The sequence below is a fragment of the Enoplosus armatus genome, chromosome 12 (genome assembly GCF_043641665.1).
Source record: "Enoplosus armatus isolate fEnoArm2 chromosome 12, fEnoArm2.hap1, whole genome shotgun sequence".
NCBI classification, from domain to species: Eukaryota; Metazoa; Chordata; class Actinopteri; order Centrarchiformes; family Enoplosidae; genus Enoplosus; species Enoplosus armatus.
Window position 1 is genome coordinate 1,006,119 of NC_092191.1, and position 19,837 is coordinate 1,025,955.

The window sequence follows — 19,837 nt, forward strand, 5'->3', positions numbered from 1 at the left end:
GTGTGTGTGTGTGTGTGTGTGTGTGTGTGTGTGTCAGGTATAAGTGGCAGAGTGAGCGTCAGCGGTATCACAAGGATCTGGAGCAGGAAGTCTTCATCCCTGCTGGAGAGTCTCTCAAAGACCTCATCCACCAATCGCAGAGCTCCGGCAGTGGCTCCGGACTCCCCCTGCTGGTAGGGACACAACACTGCATCAGGAAGACATTAATTACATGAACTATGCACGTATAAATGCAGCCATGATAGACACAGTCACCATGTCACACCTGGTGTCAGTTTTCTCTAATGCTGCCAGCCTTTTCTCAGTTCCGTGCATAGTTTGTTTGAATTGTATGTTACTGTGGCAACAAGCTGTCCAATCACAAGCTGCTTGACAGTTGTTGATCATGTGACTTTAGTGACCGAATGTCCAGATTTGTGTAGAAACTAAATAACAGAATTCTGAAAATAATCCCGAGATGTAAATTCTCTGCGACACATTCATGTTTTTACGCTGATATGACGTGACGCCTCCTCACACCCTCCCCTCTCGCCCGCTCAGGTGCAGCGGACCATCGCCAAGCAGATCCAGATGGTGCGTCAGATCGGTAAGGGCCGGTACGGCGAGGTGTGGCTGGGCCGCTGGAGGGGAGAGAAGGTGGCCGTCAAAGTCTTCTTCACCCGAGAGGAAGCCAGCTGGTTCAGAGAGACGGAGATCTACCAGACCGTCCTGATGAGACACGAGAACATCCTCGGTACGACACGTTCAGCCCTCCCTGCGCTCAGTAGATCAAAGTAAAGTCCAGTCATCAACGTTTCACGTCCCTACTGCTCCGATGGCACCGGGAGACTGAAAGTTCATCTTCTCAAGTCCCCCCGTTGTGTTTCCCTTTGAAGAAAGAGAGCGTATTTATAGAATATGTTCAAAGAGTGATTCAGCAAGAAGACTGAAGACCGCAGGGCCGCAGGGCCGATCAATACCTCCATTGATTTTTAATGTGGTTGATGATTTAAACTAATGACAGCGAGCGTCGGCTGTCAGAGCGACGAGACGCGACGACGACGGGCTGAGAGACGGAGACAGACGGCTGTGATGAACTGAAGACACACTGACTCACTTAGACAGGAGGACGTGTGTGTGTGTGTGTGTGTGTGTGTGTGTGTGTGTGTGTGTGTGTGTGTGTGTGTGTGTGTGTGTGTGTGTGTGTGTGTGTGTGTGTCCCTTCTGATTTGCATACTTTACAGAAATGAATTGAAAATCAACAGCAATCTTTCTTGACTGGAAATGTACGCAATAACAATAATAATAGTAATGATAATAATAACGATAATACATCATATTTAATAATAATAGACTTCATACTTACTCAGTCTGGAGGTGTGAAGGAAACCTGTTCAGGTCCTGGACGTCTCTGGACTGTCTGCATGTTTCCTGACCCGTCGACCGTCTCTCTCTCCCTCCCGCAGGCTTCATCGCGGCCGACATCAAAGGCACCGGCGCCTTCACGCAGCTCTTCCTCATCACCGACTACCACGAGAACGGCTCTCTGTACGACTTCCTGAGGCTGACCACGCTGGACACGCAGACTCTGCTGCGACTGGCGTACTCCGCCGCCTGCGGCCTCTGCCACCTGCACACGGAGATCTACGGCACGCAGGGTAAACCGGCCATCGCCCACCGAGACCTGAAGAGCAAGAACATCCTGATCAAGAAGAACGGCACCTGCTGCATCGCAGACCTGGGCCTCGCCGTCAAGTTCAACAGGTACGCTGTCTTCAGTTCCTGCACGTTGTCGACGGTGTGTTAGTTTATTGTTGATATTATTCGAACATGAATTCGCTGTGTACGCTGACCGCAGCATCTGACTGACAACGCTGTCCTTTCTGTTGCCGTAGCGACACTAACGAGGTGGACGTCCCCCTGAGCACTCGGGTCGGGACGAGGCGCTACATGGCCCCCGAGGTCCTGGACGAGAGCCTCAACAAGAACCACTTCCAGGCTTACATCATGGCCGACATGTACAGCTACGGCCTCGTCATCTGGGAGATGGCCAGACGCTGCGTCACTGGAGGTACACACACACACACACACACACACACACACACACACACACAGACACACAGACACACACACACACACACACACACAGACACAGACAGACACAGACAGACAGAGACAGACAGAGACAGACAGACAGACAGAGCAGAAGTCCAGTTAGTTTTATAGGTAAATTAAGAGGCTCCATCTGCTGGTGAGAAGACGTTACTGCACACAGTTCAGCTTGGTAATATTCAGATGATTGACGTTACAATATGATACGGACTTCTGTTTACATCTTTACCAAGACGATATGGAAACATTAGCTCCCAGAAAAGGAACGACAGCTCTACTGAAACGAAACGACGCTGTAATAATGGAAAGATTCAACCCCAAAGTCATGAGCAGCGACCGTTAATAACGTGTACAATAATCATCTTTTCAGTGGTGTCACAACAGAAATGCCAAAACTGAGCTGCTTTCACAGTGAAAAACACTCTGATACACTCTCGAAACGTTTAGACCTTTTAGATGCTTCTGCTCCTCCAGGTCACTTCAGGTGAGTCAGTTTTTGTGGTCCTGTCTCTGCTCAGGTATTGTGGAGGACTACCAGCTGCCCTACTATGAGATGGTGCCCTCTGACCCCTCCTATGAAGACTTGCTGGAGGTGGTGTGTGTTAAAGGACTGCGGCCCACAGTGTCCAACCGCTGGAACAGCGACGAGGTGAGACTCTGAACAGTCTGCACTGAGCTAAATGCTAACGTACGCATGCTAACATGTTGATGTTTAGCATTCAGTGTTCTGAGCTAAATGCTAACGTACACATGCTAACATGTTGATGTTTAGCAGTCAGTGCTCTGAGCTAAATGCTAACATTCGCATGCTAACATGTTGATGTTTAGCAGTCAGTGCTCTGAGCTAAATGCTAACATACGCATGCTAACATGTTGATGTTCACCAGGTGTTTTCACAGACGACCTCGTGCCGTCTGAACAGAGGTTTTCTAACTGTGTGTCTGTGTGTCTGTGTGTCTGTGTGTGTGTGTCTGTGTGTGTCTGTGTGTGTCTGTGTGTGTGTTGTCGGTGTTTCCGCAGTGCCTTCGGGCCATGCTGAAGCTGATGTCGGAGTGCTGGGCCCACAACCCCGCCTCCCGCCTCACCATCCTCAGAGTGAAGAAGACGCTCGCCAAGATGGTGGAGTCCCAGGACATCAAGATCTGACCGCCCTCATCCTCCTTCTCCTCCTCCTCATCGTCCCATCGCCGCCGGATTCACCTGAACCCAGAACACGCTCAACCTGACCTGGACCTGACCTGGACCTGATCGGACCGGATCGGACCGGACCGGCTTCCCCAGGCTCAGTACATCACTCTTCATCAGGAGGAGGAAGAGGAGGAGAAGTTGGGAGATAAATAATGGACCCGCCTCAGGGCTGAACTGCGCCTCTCATCCTCCTCCTCCTCCTCCTTCCTCCATGTTCAGTCTGTCTGCAGCCTGGAAACAAACATGGAGTCCTTCCTCCTCCTCCTCCTCCTCACAGAGGGGCTCGTAGGGAGCGAGACAGCCAGGTTTGACGCTTTCTGTGAAAGCCAAACGAGATGATAAACAGAATTCTGATGATGACTTCCTGTGGAGGAGGAGGAGGAGGAGGAGGAAGGGGGAAGGGGGAGGTGGCTGCCTCTTGATGTTCGTTGAGAACGAACAGAAACGTTTGAACCCTCTTGTTTCCTTTAAGGAGCCTTCTCGGCCAGCCTTCCTCCTCTTCTGCCTGTTTCAAAACGCTAAAAATGCCAATTTGTGTGTTGTTTCCTGTTCAGGACTGAGTTCTCCTGCCATATTGAAATATATCTCCGCTCTGAACGTAGAGTTGATCATAAAGAATAAGGTACTATTATAACATGTGAATTTAATGTGTAAATAAATGTGCTCGTTAGATGCCGTGCCTCCTCATGAGAAGATTTAAGAAACCAGAACACTATGCTGCAGTGGTGTTGACGTCCAGCCGACTCCTCAGAGACGTTGACGGGAGATGACGGAGTCGCTACGGAGACGTCTCCCGTCCTGTCCGTCTGTCTGTCTGTCCACATCCCGGTTCATGTTTGTCTGTTTGTTGCTGCTCTGGTGGCAGAAACAAATCTAATTGGTTGAGTTAAACCTCGGTGGGTGGAGCCAAAGGCCCCGATGTCAACCCTGAACCAGAACTGCAGATCTCGTTCAGGTCTGGGAGCCCAAGAGTGATGTGGGTCTCTTCAAGACAAAGAGGTTCAACTCTTCTGTGTTTGTAACTCCTTTTGGCTCCGGATGAGACGTACGAGGCACACGCAGACCAGAAAACTGGTGTTAGAGAGGATAATAAAGACGATCGAACAAGTCAGCAAGCTGTTATTGATCCGATCGCTGATCACTTCTATATTTTGTGGACTCATTGAAAGAAACTTCAGCTCAGCTGGTGAAACTGACGACGTCCATTAGGTTCTTTTTAATTTCCTAATTTCTTTTAAACACATACTAATTAATGGCACAGTACTTTTACTTTTGGTGAGTATATTTTGAAGCCAAGTAAAATTTGAATGCAGGCCCTTTACTTGTAACAGCGTATTTCTACACTGTAGTATTACTACTTTTACTTGTCTGAGTACACCACTGGTGTAACTGTGACGTGAAGAAAGTTCCAAGTTTGTTCAGTAGTTTGACAGAAACATCTCAGCATCTTCTTCAATTTTAAGGACGATTAGTCGACGTCAGGAACGGAACAAATTGAATGAAAAGTATTTTATTTCATCATTGCTAACATCTGAATTAAAATACTGCAGTACATTTTTGACTGGAGTCATAATTCTGAGATACAGTGACATTAAGACTCATCCGGAGCCGCGAGTTGTTGGCTAGTTTAAACTTGGACCGTCAGCTACGCTAACGATAAGCTAACATCAGAGCGCTCAGCTTTACTAAACTGGTACGTAGATTAACTGTTGTCCTTTGGCTCCTCCCACTGAGGTTTAACCCGCCCAATCAGATTATTTCTGATGTCTGTTGGAGATTATTGTATTCCAAAATAACTTTCATAGTTTCTTATTCCTAAGAGCATCAAAATCAAGAAATTGTTCCAGTTTGGGACAAAACTGTCATTAAGAATATTTGGGAAACCCGTCCGGAATGTGGTTAGCTTAGCTTAGCACAAAGACTGGAAGCCTGGACACCTGTTCGATAAACCTGATCAAATGTGTAAACAGGCAGTCGACATAAAAATGTAAACATGAGACATTTTGGTTTTAGCAGCAGTTAGCTACAACAGAGCTAGGCTAGCAGTTTCCCTCTGCTTCCAGTCTTTGTGCTAAGCTAGGCTAACCACACCCTGGATGTCTCTGTTGGACTGTCCCTTAAACTGTGTTGTTGGTTCTGTCCTCAGCAGCAGGACGACGTGTGTGAATGGACCGTTCATACCGTAGTTATTTAAGAGCAGTAACTTCGTGCTTTTCTCTGTAATAAATATGCAAGAACCCCCGTAAAAGAATAATCTCTAATATGTAAATCTGTAATGTCCTTTTGTTTTGCTGTTGTTTTCTACAGCATCTGGTTCGGTGCCTTATGAGTTTACCAAGGAAATGAAAAACTCTGTATACAGTCTGTCCAATGTAACGATTTTTAAGTAAATAACCTTATTTTAGTACACAAACTCACGGCGTCCTCTCTGCTTCTTCACCTGTTTTATTATGTTACCTTTTTTTTTACTCTATGTATAGAAGTGGATGAAAAGTCATCAAGGAGATTATTCTTAAGCAAATCCTTTACTTACAGTGCATCCAGAAAGTATTCATACCTCTTCACTTTTTCCACATTTTGTTATCTTACAGCCTTATTCCAAAATGGATTAAATTCTTTTTTTTCCTCAAAATTCTACACACAACACCCCATAATGACAAAGTGAAAAATGTTTTTTAGACAATTTTGCAAATTTATTAAAAATAAAACACTCAAATATCGCATGTACATAAGTATTCACAGCCTTTGCCATGAAACTCAAAATTGAGCTCAGGTGCATCCTGTTTCCACTGATCATCCTTGAGATGTTTCTGCAGCTTAATTGGAGTCCACCTGTGGTAAATTCAGTTGATTGGACATGATTTGGAAAGGCACATACCTGTCCTCTATATAAGGTCCCACAGTTGACAGTGTATGTCAGAGCACAAACCAAGCATGAAGTCAAAGGAATTGTCTGTAGACCTCCGAGACAGGATTGTCTCGAGGCACAAATCTGGGGAAGGTTACAGAAAAGTTTCTGCAGCATTGAAGGTCCCAATGAGCACAGTGGCCTCCATCATCCGTAAGTGGAAGAAGTTCGGAACCACCAGGACTCTTCCTAGAGCTGGCCGGCCATCTAAACTGAGTAATCGGGGGAGAAGGGCCTTAGTCAGGGAGGTGACCAAGAACCCGATGGTCACTCTGTCAGAGCTCCAGAGTTCCTCTGTGGAGAGAGGAGAACCTTCCAGAAGGACAACCATCTCTGCAGCAATCCACCAATCAGGCCTGTATGGTAGAGTGGCCAGACGGAAGCCACTCCTTAGTAAAAGGCACATAGCAGCCCGCCTGGAGTTTGCCAAAAGGCACCTGAAGGACTCTCAGACCATGAGAAACAAAATTCTCTGGTCTGATGAGACAAAGATTGAACTCTTTGGTGTGAATGCCAGGCGTCACGTTTGGAGGAAACCAGGCACCGCTCATCACCAGGCCAATACCATCCCTACAGTGAAGCATGGTGGTGGCAGCATCATGCTGTGGGGATGTTTTTCAGCGGCAGGAACTGGGAGACTAGTCAGGATAGAGGGAAAGATGAATGCAGCAAAGTACAGAGACATCCTTGACGAAAACCTGCTCCAGAGCGCTCTGGACCTCAGACTGGGGCGAAGGTTCACGTTCCAACAGGACAACCACCCTAAGCACACAGCCGAGATGACAAAGGAGTGGCTTCGGGACAAGTCTCTGAATGTCCTCGAGTGGCCCAGCCAGAGCTGGACTTGAACCCCATTGAACATCTCTGGAAAGACCTGAAAATAGCTGTGCACCGACGCTCCCCATCCAACCTCATCGAGCTTGAGAGGATGTGCAAAGAAGAATGGGAGAAACTCCCCAAATCCAGGTGTGCCAAGCTTGTAGCATCATAGAAGAAGACTGGAGGCTGTAATCGCTGCCAAAGGTGCTTCAACAAAGTATTGAGTAAAGGCTGTGAATACTTATGTACATGCGATATGAGTGTTTTATTTTTAATACATTTGCAAAATTGTCTAAAAAAAACATTTTTCACTTTGTCATTATGGAGTATTCTGTGTAGAATTTTGAGAGAAAAAAATTATTGAATCCATTTTGGAATAAGGCTGTAACATAACAAAATGTGGAAAAAGTGAAGCGGTATGAATACTTTCCGGATGCACTGTAAATCAGAATATGAAAGGGCACAATCTACTTTTTTTAAAAACCATTTTAACACATGAAACTGCTTTCATTTGCTAAATCAAAATCAGGTCTGAATTTTAGTTTCCAAGTTTTGACTTGTGTTTTAATCTTTAAAACATTTAGACAGTTTCATCTTAAAGTAGTCATTTCTATTTGTCTTAATTGCCTTGAAATGTTTAAAGTAATTCTCCTGGCTGAAATGTGTAACTCCAGACTGTCTGCGCCCCCCCCCCCCCCCCCCCCTTTCCTGGAGTGCAAACCCAAATATATTCAGTTTACGATGTTAAATTTAGAAAACAAGAGCGGCAGTTTCATAATGGAGAAGTTTGAATCAGACTGTCTGCATTTTAAGATTTAAGTTGCTGCAGATTTAATATGAAAATACAGAATAATTCCTGGAAACTTAATTACCACATGGCTGATCCACAAATTCAGTGATGAAAAGAAAAATCACTTCAATCCAACTCTGCTCACAGCGACCTGATTGGTCCAGAAAACTACTGTTTTAAATGAGACAAATTCACATCGTCACACGTTTTAACCTTCAGAGTAAAAACACGGCGAGTCTTTGAGTTGTGTCAAACAGTTTCGTCTTTATTAACACCCGTCAGTCTGTCCCCGTCTACTTGTCCTCTGGCTTGTTGAAGCAGTAGGTGAGGCAGCACTTCCCGCAGTAGTGACGGTCGAAGTGGCTCGCCATGAAGACGCCGGCGCCACACTCATCAGCGGGACACTCGCGCCTCAGCCGGTGGATTTTACCATTCTCGTCCACCTGGAGACAGAAAACAATTCAGACTCCTGCAGCGACGCTCGAGCTCAGAATAAAACTAGAAACATGTTTTAGACCGAACTAAAAAAAGGTGCAACTAAACATCGGACTGAATGACCCATTCGTAAAATTGAACTCTGCTTTTGTGATTTTGTTTTATGACAAATTACTGAAGTAGAAAGTCATGTTTCTGCCACTCAACGTATCTCCATCTAAAAATGCATGTCTGAATGCTTCGCGTTGGTTCTCTTCCAGATAAGCTTCGCCGTTAAGCCGTTGATACTGAATGACATTACAGATTTAAGGCCCCGCAGGTCTGTAGTTTGTACCTTGTAGTATTTGAGCACAGCGAGCTTGACCTTCTTCCTCTTGTGCTTGTTCTTCTTGGGGGTGGTGTAAGACTTCTTCTTCCTCTTCTTAGCACCACCACGCAGCCTCAGCACCAAGTGCAGAGTGGACTCCTGAAGACAAGAAGAAGAGAGTGTTAACAGAAACCTGCCAGGAGGAGCCTGGTTCACACTCAGCGCTCGTGTTCACAGACAAAGCTGTAAAATAATAACTTGTAAGACAGTTTCTACATCCTGTGTTTAGCAGGCTGATAATGTTGCAGCTGACTTTATAGAAGCAGCTCCTAAACTCTTTCACAGGATCCCAAAGTGAAAGTGTGGCAATATAATCCAGCAGAGATAAACCCTCTGTGGTCCACGATCAGGACTATGCCCTCAGCTCACCTTCTGGATGTTGTAGTCGGACAGCGTGCGTCCGTCCTCCAGCTGCTTTCCAGCGAAGATCAACCTCTGCTGATCAGGAGGGATACCTGCACACAAGAGGACACGTCAACACCAAACCTGGAGTCAGGCTGATCACCTGATCAACCCCTTACTGAATCAATTATGAATTTCACATTGAATATATGAAAATCTAGCAAAGCTCTCAGGCTGAATTTGGGTAACTGTCCAACATGATGCAAAATATTTCACGCAGCGCTACGAGTAGGAACAAGATGATTTATATTTAAGCAAATTGATGGGAGGTAAGAGTTCATTCTTAGTCACTACGAAGATAATTTTCTGTGCATATTAGCTGATCAGGTAATCAACAGGAAGGAAGGTTTTTATTTGGGGAAAGCTCGTCTTTAAAATCAAAAACATCTTTCAGAAAAGTTGGGCTGCATCTAAAGATTAATTTAATTAGATTTGCTGATTTTGTCTATTTAACGTTACTAATCATTGCAGCAGAGCAAAAGCATTTCTCATCTAAGATTTCCGTTTCCTGTCTTTAGCAGTGAGCTATCTGCCACTGAAACGACACAGAACAAGTTAACTCACCCTCTTTGTCCTGGATTTTGGCCTTGACATTTTCAATAGTATCTGAAGGCTCAACCTGGAAAAGGCAAGAAGTGGAGAGAGGACAGGTCAGTTAGGACTCGTTCTCTTCACCGCATGTTGGATCACAGACAAACCTCACCTGTAACACCAAATGTGTTATTTTAATTTCGTTAGCAACCTGAATAAGCACTTTGTGGGGGAAGCAGGGCCGGGTTTAGACCGCTGTACACGTGTTTACGATGCTCTGAGTAACGTGAACTGCTAGCAGCTAACTTAGCCACGTAGTTTCAATGTACGACAGAACATGGCGTCCACTTCGCCGGAACTTAAAATACACAGAAGCACCACAGAAGTTAATATATGACTAATAATAGAGTTAAATGTGGATTTTTCGCCCTAAATTGACTGTAAAGTAAGTAAAACTCGAGGTAACAGCGGCCACTGAACGCCGCATCCCTCCATCACAGTCCGGTTCACGCACCTCGAGGGTTATAGTCTTCCCCGTGAGGGTTTTGACGAAAATCTGCATCCTGGCGTTCAACCCACCTAGACGGGAAAATACATATAAGACTTTAAACTTGTTGTTTGTGCTGAAACATGCTCTTTAAAGTCGATATTTTTGAGAATAATCGGTTAAAACACAGAGCACGATCTTACCACAGGTTCACTCCTAATGGCGGATCATGAGAAGAGGGCTTTCGGAGCGAGCGACGGGGTTTTCTGCACACATTTGCACGGGGTAGGTAACCGCTATGGTGCCTGATCGAAAATATCTCCAAACATTCGATTATATGTTCGTTCAGCGTCTTTTTGTCAACCGTATCGGTATTAACGTTAGTCAGAAATTTATATCCCGGCATGTAATTTAGTGTGTTTAAAGAAGAAAGCGACCCAATCTTTAAAAACCTCATTTCCCAGATACACTTTCGCGGTAACCATAGCAACGCGTGTATGCGTGCAACTGTTCTCCCGGCAGAAGAGTGAAAAGCTGTGAAAACGGAAAGTTCGCGTAATAACATGTGTAAATAACAATGTCTGAGCCACAAAAGTCCAGCAGTTCGTCTTCAAGAACAGAAGAAAGACGTTCGACACCCGACATTTTGATATCTGAGAGTGACGGAAGGTTTTTTCAGTCTCTGTATGAGTTTATTGAACATGAGAAACAATACCTGCAGTGTTCAGAGGGCCCGGATGAACTCCGGTACACGATCTACCGCTCTGTCTTTAATAAGGTATTTACCGACACAAGTACCACTTTCTAGAAAGGCGCTGTTTATAAAAGGTTACAAGGAGTAACTAATGGATTTATTAACGGCCAACTAATAAATCATTTACCAACACTTCACTAAAAGTTACAAGCCATCAATAACAACACCTTTTCAGCTGAAACCTAAAGTGTTAAAGTGTAAAAATAACAATTAAACTATTAAGCATTTATTTTACCATAATGTTGCTACTGCTGCTGTAGCTACAGTACTAATGCTGTTACTGCTGCTAGTACAAATTATTATCATAATATGATTAATATCAAAAACATCTTCCTTGTAACATTGAGTTATCTGCTCTGTAATGAGAAGGCTAAGCGACTGTTTATAGAGCCAGTTACATACAATAGTTGTAAAGGAAGGAGCTACTGTCTCTTTTAGTTTCTCTCCATGATACTTACAGAGGGGAAGATAAATAGAGTTACACCACTTCCTGTCACTCTTAAAGCTGCTGACCAATGGGGACGCAGTAACTTCCAGTAAAGCACTCTTGTATAATTTTATTGCAAGTTTTGCCTTTTTTTGGTTTCAAATTATTTACATTCACTTTCACTGATTTTTTTTTTTTTTTGGTTTGATTCTCAGGACATTTTGTTCAGTTCCTTTTGACTCAAAACATAACCCATACAACTCCAGTCTCCATGTGATTTTAGAGTCTTAACTTTAGTACAGTAAGTCTAGAAGACTGAACTTCATAGGATACATTATAAAACATTGGTTTTAGAAAGTCAAAATATTTTGCTGACTTTAATATCTCTGTAAATGTGTCACAGAGGGTTTTGCAGATATTAAATGACAGATTCTGTGTCTGTCTTGTTTCTGACAGGTGATTGCACGAGCGACGGCCTATAAGAGACTTCTGCTGACCATAAAGGCGGAGTATGATGATGTCATCAGGGCGCTGCAGAGGAGGGAGGATGAGTCCAGGACGGCTCAGCGAACTCTGGCGGCCTCGACATCACACACACAAGCACTAACAAGCTGCCAGAGACGAGCCGCCCAGCTGAGGGAGAGGTGTGTGTGTGTGTGTGCGCTATTGTGCTATCTTTGTGAGGACCAATTAGAGTTTCAGAACTTGACAGTTTGTCCAGTTCACGTCTTCAAAAGGCTGTTTGACGGTTCGACGCTTAGAAACCTAGTTTCTTACTTACCCATGAGGTCCTACATGAACACACAATGAAACTGTTTGGGGTATTTAAACTGAGATATTTCTGATGGAACAACATGGACACACTCCTGATGAAGCAGATTAGTTCAGTTTTTGAGTGTTAAATTAGAAATAAGATACCTAATAAATGTGAAACCAAGTTGTCAGAGGGAATACATTAACGTGTGTGTAACAAGTATGTATTTTAATTGAATTTATTTGACGTTGTTTGTGAGATGCATTATGTTTTTTTACAAAGCAGAACTGACTAAATGGCAGCGTAAACTAGTTAACATGGGGACACGATCAGATGTAGCACATTAAGATATGACCTGAAACAAAAAGCGTTATGCTGGCCTATTTAAAATAATCACAACTCTAATGAACCTTTTGTGGGAATCCCTGATGTGATGGCAAAGTTTGAAAGTGAGATTAGTATGAGGGATTGTCGTGAAGGTTTAAACACATCATTGATGTGTAAAATACTTTAGCAGCCTCTTCATGACTGCAGTCTTCTCTCTTCCAGAGTCTCTGTCCTTCAGAGGGAAACAGCAGAACTTCAAGAGGAGATCAAGAGACAGGAATCATCCAAAGAGCAGAGCACATGGATACCTGGTACTGCTGATCCTGATACTCGTCTATTATGTGTTGTATATGAGAAATGTACCTTTGTGGTTTGTGTTTCTCTACAGAGATGAATATATTTATATAACCCCCTCACTGCTGAACATGTGATTCACCATCTTATAAGTTATACATGTTGTCCATGTTCACTTGTCATTCAGTCAACTAAAGTAAAACCTGGCCTGAAATAACTCGACTGGTCTGAAGGTGTAAAGGCAGCGAGTGACAGCAGCTGCTGAACACTCACTGTAGGTTTAATGAGCGTCTCGTACGCGCTTGTATTATCTCGGCCATGGTTCAACTCCCAGGTTTGACGGTGGCTGAATCAGAGGATCCTGAGGCTCTGGACGGACATCTGAAGCATCTCGAAGCCCAGAGAGCTGCTCTACTGGACAGGAAGAGTCACTGCGTCTCTCTGGAGGTCAGCGCAGAGCTGGACGCCAAGCTGCAGGCCGCCGAGGACCACAGAGACCAGCTGAGCGCCGAGAACAACCGACTGAAAGTCCTGTAAGAGACCTGCTGCCACCTCTGTCTACACTGATTTCACAGATGCTTCAACAGATAAAGATGTGAAAATAATATAATAATAATAAGTTACAGTTGTTTGTCCGTCTGTCTGCAGATACAAGCGTGTGAGGTTTGTGTCTGACCGTCTGTCCAGCTGGGAGGACGAGAAGCAGCAGGTTCCTCTGGAGGAACTCCTGGGTTCCACACTGGAGGACGTCAGAGAGACCAGCAGTGAGACACCTGGGAACAGGGAGTGTTAGTGTTCCATGATGTTCAGAAGGTTTTAAAAACAGTAAATAATGGAGATTTATTGGTGCTTTCTAGAATGAAATATTGTCTCTCTGCTGCTTCAGGTATCGACTCATATCTGTTTCATATCTTCAACAAACACATTTCCAAATCATTTATTATGTATTTGAGCACCTCTAATCTTCCCGACCTCCTCCTGTACGTCCTGCAGTGACGGACGATGACGCTCGCAGCATCGACGCTGAGCTGTTTGAGGAAGAAGAACCGACCGGAGTCGACGAGTCCAAACTCCTGGCAGATTACCTGGACAGGTGCTGCGGCCACAAACAAGCTCTGATCAGTTTCTGCGAACTCTGCAGACTCTCTGTGAATCTTCTCCCTCTGGCTCTCCGGCAGGTTTATTGAGCTCTTTGATTCGGCTCAGTACGAGGAAGCTGCTCTCCTCGCTGCCAGATCTCCTCGAGGAGTCCTGAGGAACCTCGACACCATGGACATGTTTAAAGGTGGGAAACACACAGGTATCTGTACAAGTACTGTACTTCATGAGAGTTACTTTACTTGAGTTTTTCTACTTCTGCTCCACTACATCTCAGAAATATTGTATTTAGGAGAAAACCAGCAGGACTGTCAGGTATAAGAACGTGGAGTCGCAGTGCTTCTAATGGATTCTCTCTTTGTTTCTGTTTATTGGTGCATGCTTGTTATTGAAACCTGTCTTCCTGTACACCTGTCTTTGTACCAGGTGTGAAGGGGCCCGCGGGGTCCCCCCCCCCTCTCCTTCTCTTCGTCCAGGCCCTGCTGATGAGCGTCCCGGCCGGTGACGAGCTGCCGGCTGCTCTCTCCCTGCAGGTGGTCCACTGGGCCCTGCAGCTCGGCGCCACGCAGCTCGTCACCCACGCCGTCTCCCACAGCAAGTAAACAACAAACACTGAACTGTTGTTGTGATCTCTGCTTCTGCTCTGGACTTTACTGTCTTTATGCTCTCAGACTGACCTTCTCTGAGGATCTGGGCGACATCCTGACTGAGCATGCTCAGAAGAACCCCGGAGTGGCTGACATGTGTCTGGCGTTGGCCACCGTCGTCTACCAGGCCTGCAGGCTGGACAAGAAGACCGCACTGAGCATGTGCAGGAGAGGCCTGATCCACGGCGCTGCTGAGTTCATGAAAGACTGCGAGGACTTCACAGCTGGTCTGTGTGTGTGTGTGTGTGTGTGTGTGTGTGTGTGTGTGTGTGTGTGTGTGTGTGTGTGTGTGTGGCGGGGAGGGGGGGCTGTTTGAAGGTTTAGGTTCTGTGTGTGAATCTCTGTCTCTGTCTCTGTCTCTCTCTCTCTCTCTCTCTCTGTCTCTGTCTCTGTCTCTGTCTCTGTCTCTGTCTCTCTCTCTCTCTCTGTCTCTGTCTCTGTCTCTCTCTGTCTCTGTCTGTCTCTCTCTGTCTCTGTCTCTGTCTCTCTCTCTCTCTCTGTCTCTGTCTCTGTCTCTGTCTCTCTCTCTCTCTCTGTCTCTGTCTCTGTCTCTCTCTGTCTCTGTCTGTCTCTCTCTGTCTCTGTCTCTGTCTCTCTCTCTCTCTCTCTCTCTCTCTCTGTCTGTCTCTGTCTCTCTCTCTCTCTCTCTGTCTCTCTCTCTCTGTCTCTCTCTCTCTCTGTCTCTCTCTCTCTCTCTCAGAGGACTGTATGTGGGTTCTGTGTCGCTCGCCCAGCCTCTCCCTCCTCCAGCTGCTGACAAAGCCTCAGCGGGGCCAGGCGGCCATCTTGTCAGTGGGCGTGACCCTTTCCACTCTGCTGGCGGACCCTCAGCAGCAGGAAGTAGCTCTGCAGCTCCTGGACTGCTTTGTCAGCAGAGGACGAGGTGCGTTGACCGACAGATAAACACAAAGCCATCTGAACACAGTTCTCATGGCTGCAGTTTTTGGGTTTGTGCCTGTTTGGTCATTTCAACAAACCCTCTGGTGGAAGGAGAGGAGAGGTGCAGCTGAGGTGGTGATTGGGCAGTTCACAGTTCACTCTAAAAGTTGTTAGGATTTATGAAATCCAAGGTTGTCAGAATTAGTGATGATTTCTCTTTTCACATCAAGTCACGGACAGAGCAGGAAATATAATAAAACAGGAGGAAGAAGCAAAGCAAACTAACATGACACCTGACCTGAGGTGACCTCTGACCTCGCTGTGCGTGTCCGTCCTCTCAGGAGTTTTGGAGGAGGTGATCCTGGAGGACAGCAGCTCTTCGGTGGACGTTTGGACTGACGTGGCATCTCTGTGCTCTGAAATGAACCGGGCTGACCTGAGCAAAGCCGTTCTGTCCGTCCTGCTGGACCAGAGCGGGACCACAGTCCTGTCCCCGGACCTGGAGGGAGCCCAGCTCATGGAACACGTCTTCCTGTGAAAACTGAACCTGAAAGTCCTTCGACAGGTAGAATAGTGACTCCAAACGTCCCACAAAGCAACAAGCATCAGCCGTCAGCTGTTCATAACCTGTTTCTTCCTCTTGTTTGTTTGTGGCAGAAAAACACGTAACAGCACACACGTTCTGGAAGTTGTTGTGTTTAAGCTGAAATAGCTTTAAGGACTTTTAGTTTCTGTGTTTAAGACAAAAACATGTTTTGAAGACTTTCATGTTTTCCCGTCTTCTTTAAAGTCAGGGTCTCTGACACTCAAACATCGATCCAAGGACCTTTCAGAGACTTTCAGTGTTCTGAGTGGTGAAATATAAAGATTTAAAATCGTCGGCCAGGTCACAAAAACAGAACCACAAAATAAAACAACACTTCTGTTCTTCTGCAAAGACGAATTAAAGTTTTGATGTTTTTAGATGTAGACCTTTTATGTATGCCCTCATTCAATGAAGACTTCTATCATCATGATCACAGACACGCCCGATCACGTGATGCCTCCTTCATCTAGCCGACCTTTGACCTTTGGCTGGTGTGTAGAAATGACTCAGGTAAAAATCTGAAACAGTGACGGCTGATGGCCAGCAGGTGGCGAACAGATTCTCAAGCTGATGCTGTCCTTCCTGTAATAATAATAATAATAATAATAATAATAGTTATTGATAGAGCACTGTTCAAGCAAAGAAGCACAGGGTAGGAAACAATAGTTATTGTTAAAATGTCCTCATTTATCTTAAATATAGTAAAGAGAAAACTTCAGGAACACTTTTCTACTTTTTCAGTTGGATGAAAGAAGCCTTCTGCGCGTCTTTTATAGGTGTTTACAGCTGGACTCAAACTGGAGCTGAGCGCACAGACTGCCTGCAGTCAGTTTAACAAGTTTCCTCACCTCAGGCCACTCAGACGGACACCGCAGAGCTAAAATCTGATAAAACTGCATCACTGCTGACGCTGCGTGGCTGTCTTCAATCTGTGACCTGCGTTGGAAGAAGGATTAAGGTCCTCTACTTAAGTAAAAGTACTAATACAACAATGTAAAAATACTCCATTACAAGTCCTGCATTTAAAATCTACAGAAGTATTATCAGCAAAATGTACTTCAAAAGTCAACTATTTGACTAATAAATTATAAACTCTGAACCGCTGTCGTTCCTGCTCACCTAGCATTAGCATTGATGGTAATAGTAATAAATGTCCTCATAAGAGTAGTACAGTAGCTGTCATGAGTCCTCACAAGCCCAACTAACCTGACAACACACACACTCAGCACGTCAAACAGAGGAGCCTTTGTGTCGCCGTAGGCCTCAATCTGAGCCGCTGAACAAACAGACCCCACCAGTCTATAAACAGAGCCTGCAGACACAGTAGGCCGACTGTTTACCCAGCATCCTCTCTGTTCAGCGCTTCGTGTGTTCTCTCTCCGCTCGCCTGTAAAATTCAGGAAATGAAGCTTTTCTGGTGTGACCTTTACAGATGAACCAGTCAGAGAGCTGTGACTGTAATGTGACGTGTAAGGCGGCCTTCTCTGTTCAGGGATCAGTATGTGGAACCAGACATGGAGTCATGTATAATTAGGTGCATTTCATTAGCTAACAGGAGCTAACTGGCTAACTCTGCAGAACAGACTTGAAAACATCTGTTATGAAATAAAGATTAAGTCCTATAAAACATCCAAAGTCCAGGTCCAGGTCCAAAAATCCCATGACAGCATTAAAATGCTGTTTACACGTTATTGATTTAGTAATAATCTTCCAAAGACTTTCACTTAAGGAGTATTTCTACACTGTGGTGTTTTATTGAAGTCAAAGTTGACTGCTGTGTCGAGTTAGTTCGCCCTGGTGTAATCAGAAGCACAGCTCTATATAAAAACATTAAGAGACATTAAAAGAGCAGAAGAGAGAAAAAGATGCTGAAGAGTCAGTGCTGACTCACAACCGCTTGGCTCCGTCACACCATATTGATCTGCTGCAGTGTGTGTGTGTGTGTGTGTGTGTGTGTGTGTGTGTGTGTGTGTGTGTGTGTGTGTGTGTGTGTGTGATGCTGGCCCAGCATGACACAGCTTCTTTGACTTTCTCCTGTTTTCAAACCCCACCTTCTGTTGTAGCTGTAATCATTCCTCCTGTTCATACTGGTCCTGATGTGCTCCCAGTATGATGACTGATGGGAGTGTCATTAGTTTATGACCCAAAACTAAAGTATTGGACACGTGAACATGTTGACCTGATGGTGGCGCTGATGAAGAGTCAGAGGATCACCAGAGTTACTACAGTTCATCCTGAGGGGACCATGAAGGCCTGAACCACATCTCATCACGGTCCAGACAGCAGCTGATGAGACGTTTCAGTCTGGACCAGAGTGGAGGACAGACGGACAGACACACACACAGACAGACACACAGACAGACACACAGACACACAGACAGACACACAGACAGACACACAGACGGACACACAGACGGACACACAGACAGACACACAGACACACAGACAGACACACAGACACACAGACGGACAGACAGACACACAGACGGACAGACACACAGACGGACAGACACACTGACGGATAGACACACAGACAGACGGACAGACAGACAGACAGACGGACAGACAGACACACAGACAGACAAAGACGGACAGACAGACACACGGACGGACAGACAGACACACACACAGATGGACAGACAGACACACAGACGGACAGACAGACAGACCCTGCTAGCTGCTGTTAGCATGGCTGTTAGCATCCTGTGCTTTACAGACAGAAGACAAGCGAGTCACAGCTTATTAGCAAACAGACTGTTATAGCACAAATTATATCTTTAAAGGGTTAATTAACCAATTAGTCGTTTAATTGAGGAGAAATTACAAACAGTTTCTGCTCTCAGCATCTCCAGTGTGATTGTGTTTCATATCATTATGAGTTGAAGATCTTTGGGTGTCGGACATTAAACGACGACATCTTGAAGAAACTGGAGACATATTTCAGTATTTTCATTTTACACAAATCAATAATAAAAATAATAAAAATAATTGTTGTAGCCTTACAAACTGTATGCCCTTGTGTATCCTCACATATAAATGATGTAGTAACAATCATAACACACACACACGTATGTCACCACGCCTCGCCCCACCTCAGAAATATTTCCCATCATCCTTGTAGCAGCTTTGCAGAATATTTTCCACCAAACCAGCAGCAACAACACCTTTAATCCATGGAAACATCAACACACACACACGACAGATGCCCATTCCTGATTCCAAATTCACTCTGTCATGAACTAGTGGGGAGGAGACAGAGATAAAGTCTGACAAGGTGTGTGTGTGTTATAAATACAGACAGCAGACAGCAGTAGAGAAAGTGAAAAATGCTGTGTAATCCCCTCCCATCTCTGTCTCCCAGTGTCTCCCAGCTGAGGTGTGTGTGTGTGTGTGTGTGTGTTCTTGTTCTTCTCTTTTTGTGAGGACCAGTTTGAGTGTCAGACCTTGAAAGTGGGGACGTTGTGTCCCGTCATGTTGGGGCTGTTTGAGGGTTCAGATTATTTCTAGGTTTAACATACATCATGATTGGATAACAGTGTCTGGGTTGGAAGCTCCCAGTTCCCACTGGTCATGAATGCAGCCTCACGCCCAGTCTGTTCACTCTACAACGTAAACATACAAATCTGCACTCTGTACAAGATGAAGCTTTGTTTACATCATCTGCAGTCTGACAGACGCTCACTGAACGCTCACTCTGTTAACTTCCTCTCAAACACGCTGTAAACAGTCCAACCTGTTGCTAGGCAACCGTCGCTAATCAGAGCAGCTGCCATCATCCTCAGCCTCCCTGCTGGATGACTAAAGATAACTGTGTGTGTCAGCAGCGGCTACCAGGTGGCAACAACTGGGTCAACACACACACACACACACACACACAGTCACCATTCACTTGTTCATTTACGTGTTTTTCTGAGGAAGAAATTGTGATTCAACTGCAGCTCATAAATGATAATGCTAATAAACTGTATTTATAAAGCTCTTCTCTTAACAAGGTTACAAAGTGCTTCGCAGATAAAAACTAATGAAAACAACATCATGCTGCCTGCCTGTCAC

General features: G+C 45.1%; 3 protein-coding genes across 5 annotated transcripts in view; 2 read left to right on the plus strand and 1 right to left on the minus strand.

Moving 5' to 3' along the window:
- Positions 1-3,322, plus strand: part of bmpr1aa (bone morphogenetic protein receptor, type IAa) — a 39,860-nt gene extending 36,538 nt beyond the window's left edge. For all 3 annotated transcript variants that reach the window (XM_070916021.1, XM_070916022.1, XM_070916023.1), the window contains 6 exons: positions 38-173; positions 541-733; positions 1,446-1,743; positions 1,875-2,050; positions 2,610-2,740; positions 3,112-3,322. In XM_070916021.1, coding sequence (XP_070772122.1) covers positions 38-173; positions 541-733; positions 1,446-1,743; positions 1,875-2,050; positions 2,610-2,740; positions 3,112-3,237 — 1,060 coding nt within the window. In that variant the 3' untranslated portion in view covers positions 3,238-3,322. The remainder of the gene's footprint in view (positions 1-37; positions 174-540; positions 734-1,445; positions 1,744-1,874; positions 2,051-2,609; positions 2,741-3,111) is intronic.
- Positions 3,323-8,040: 4,718 nt separating this feature from the next.
- rps27a (ribosomal protein S27a) lies at positions 8,041-10,266 on the minus strand. Its single transcript, XM_070916024.1, has 6 exons — positions 10,222-10,266; positions 10,046-10,110; positions 9,565-9,619; positions 8,968-9,053; positions 8,566-8,697; positions 8,041-8,239 (listed from the first exon to the last, which is right to left on the minus strand). The coding sequence occupies exons 2-6, from the start codon at positions 10,091-10,093 to the stop codon at positions 8,090-8,092; spliced, it is 471 nt and encodes a 156-aa protein (XP_070772125.1). The 5' UTR covers positions 10,094-10,110; positions 10,222-10,266; the 3' UTR covers positions 8,041-8,089.
- A 329-nt stretch (positions 10,267-10,595) lies between these two features.
- Positions 10,596-15,736, plus strand: LOC139294697 (clathrin heavy chain linker domain-containing protein 1-like). Its single transcript, XM_070916631.1, has 11 exons — positions 10,596-10,796; positions 11,656-11,843; positions 12,503-12,591; positions 12,909-13,107; positions 13,223-13,338; positions 13,568-13,667; positions 13,753-13,859; positions 14,099-14,270; positions 14,344-14,546; positions 15,020-15,202; positions 15,540-15,736. Exons 1-11 carry the CDS (start codon positions 10,596-10,598, stop codon positions 15,734-15,736), a joined length of 1,755 nt encoding a protein of 584 aa, XP_070772732.1.
- The last annotated feature ends 4,101 nt before the right edge of the window (positions 15,737-19,837 follow it).

Coding starts and splice junctions, on each gene's coding strand:
- rps27a (XM_070916024.1), bottom strand. CDS start 10,093: ATGCAGATTTTCGTCAAAACCCTCACGGGGAAGACTATAACCCTCGAG. Junction 9,620..10,045: donor GGAAGACTATAACCCTCGAG/GTGCGTGAACCG, acceptor TGCCTTTTCCAG/GTTGAGCCTTCAGATACTAT. Junction 8,240..8,565: donor CTGTGCTCAAATACTACAAG/GTACAAACTACA, acceptor TTCTGTCTCCAG/GTGGACGAGAATGGTAAAAT.
- LOC139294697 (XM_070916631.1), top strand. CDS start 10,596: ATGTCTGAGCCACAAAAGTCCAGCAGTTCGTCTTCAAGAACAGAAGAA. Junction 12,592..12,908: donor GCAGAGCACATGGATACCTG/GTACTGCTGATC, acceptor TTCAACTCCCAG/GTTTGACGGTGGCTGAATCA. Junction 13,668..13,752: donor CTGGCAGATTACCTGGACAG/GTGCTGCGGCCA, acceptor GCTCTCCGGCAG/GTTTATTGAGCTCTTTGATT.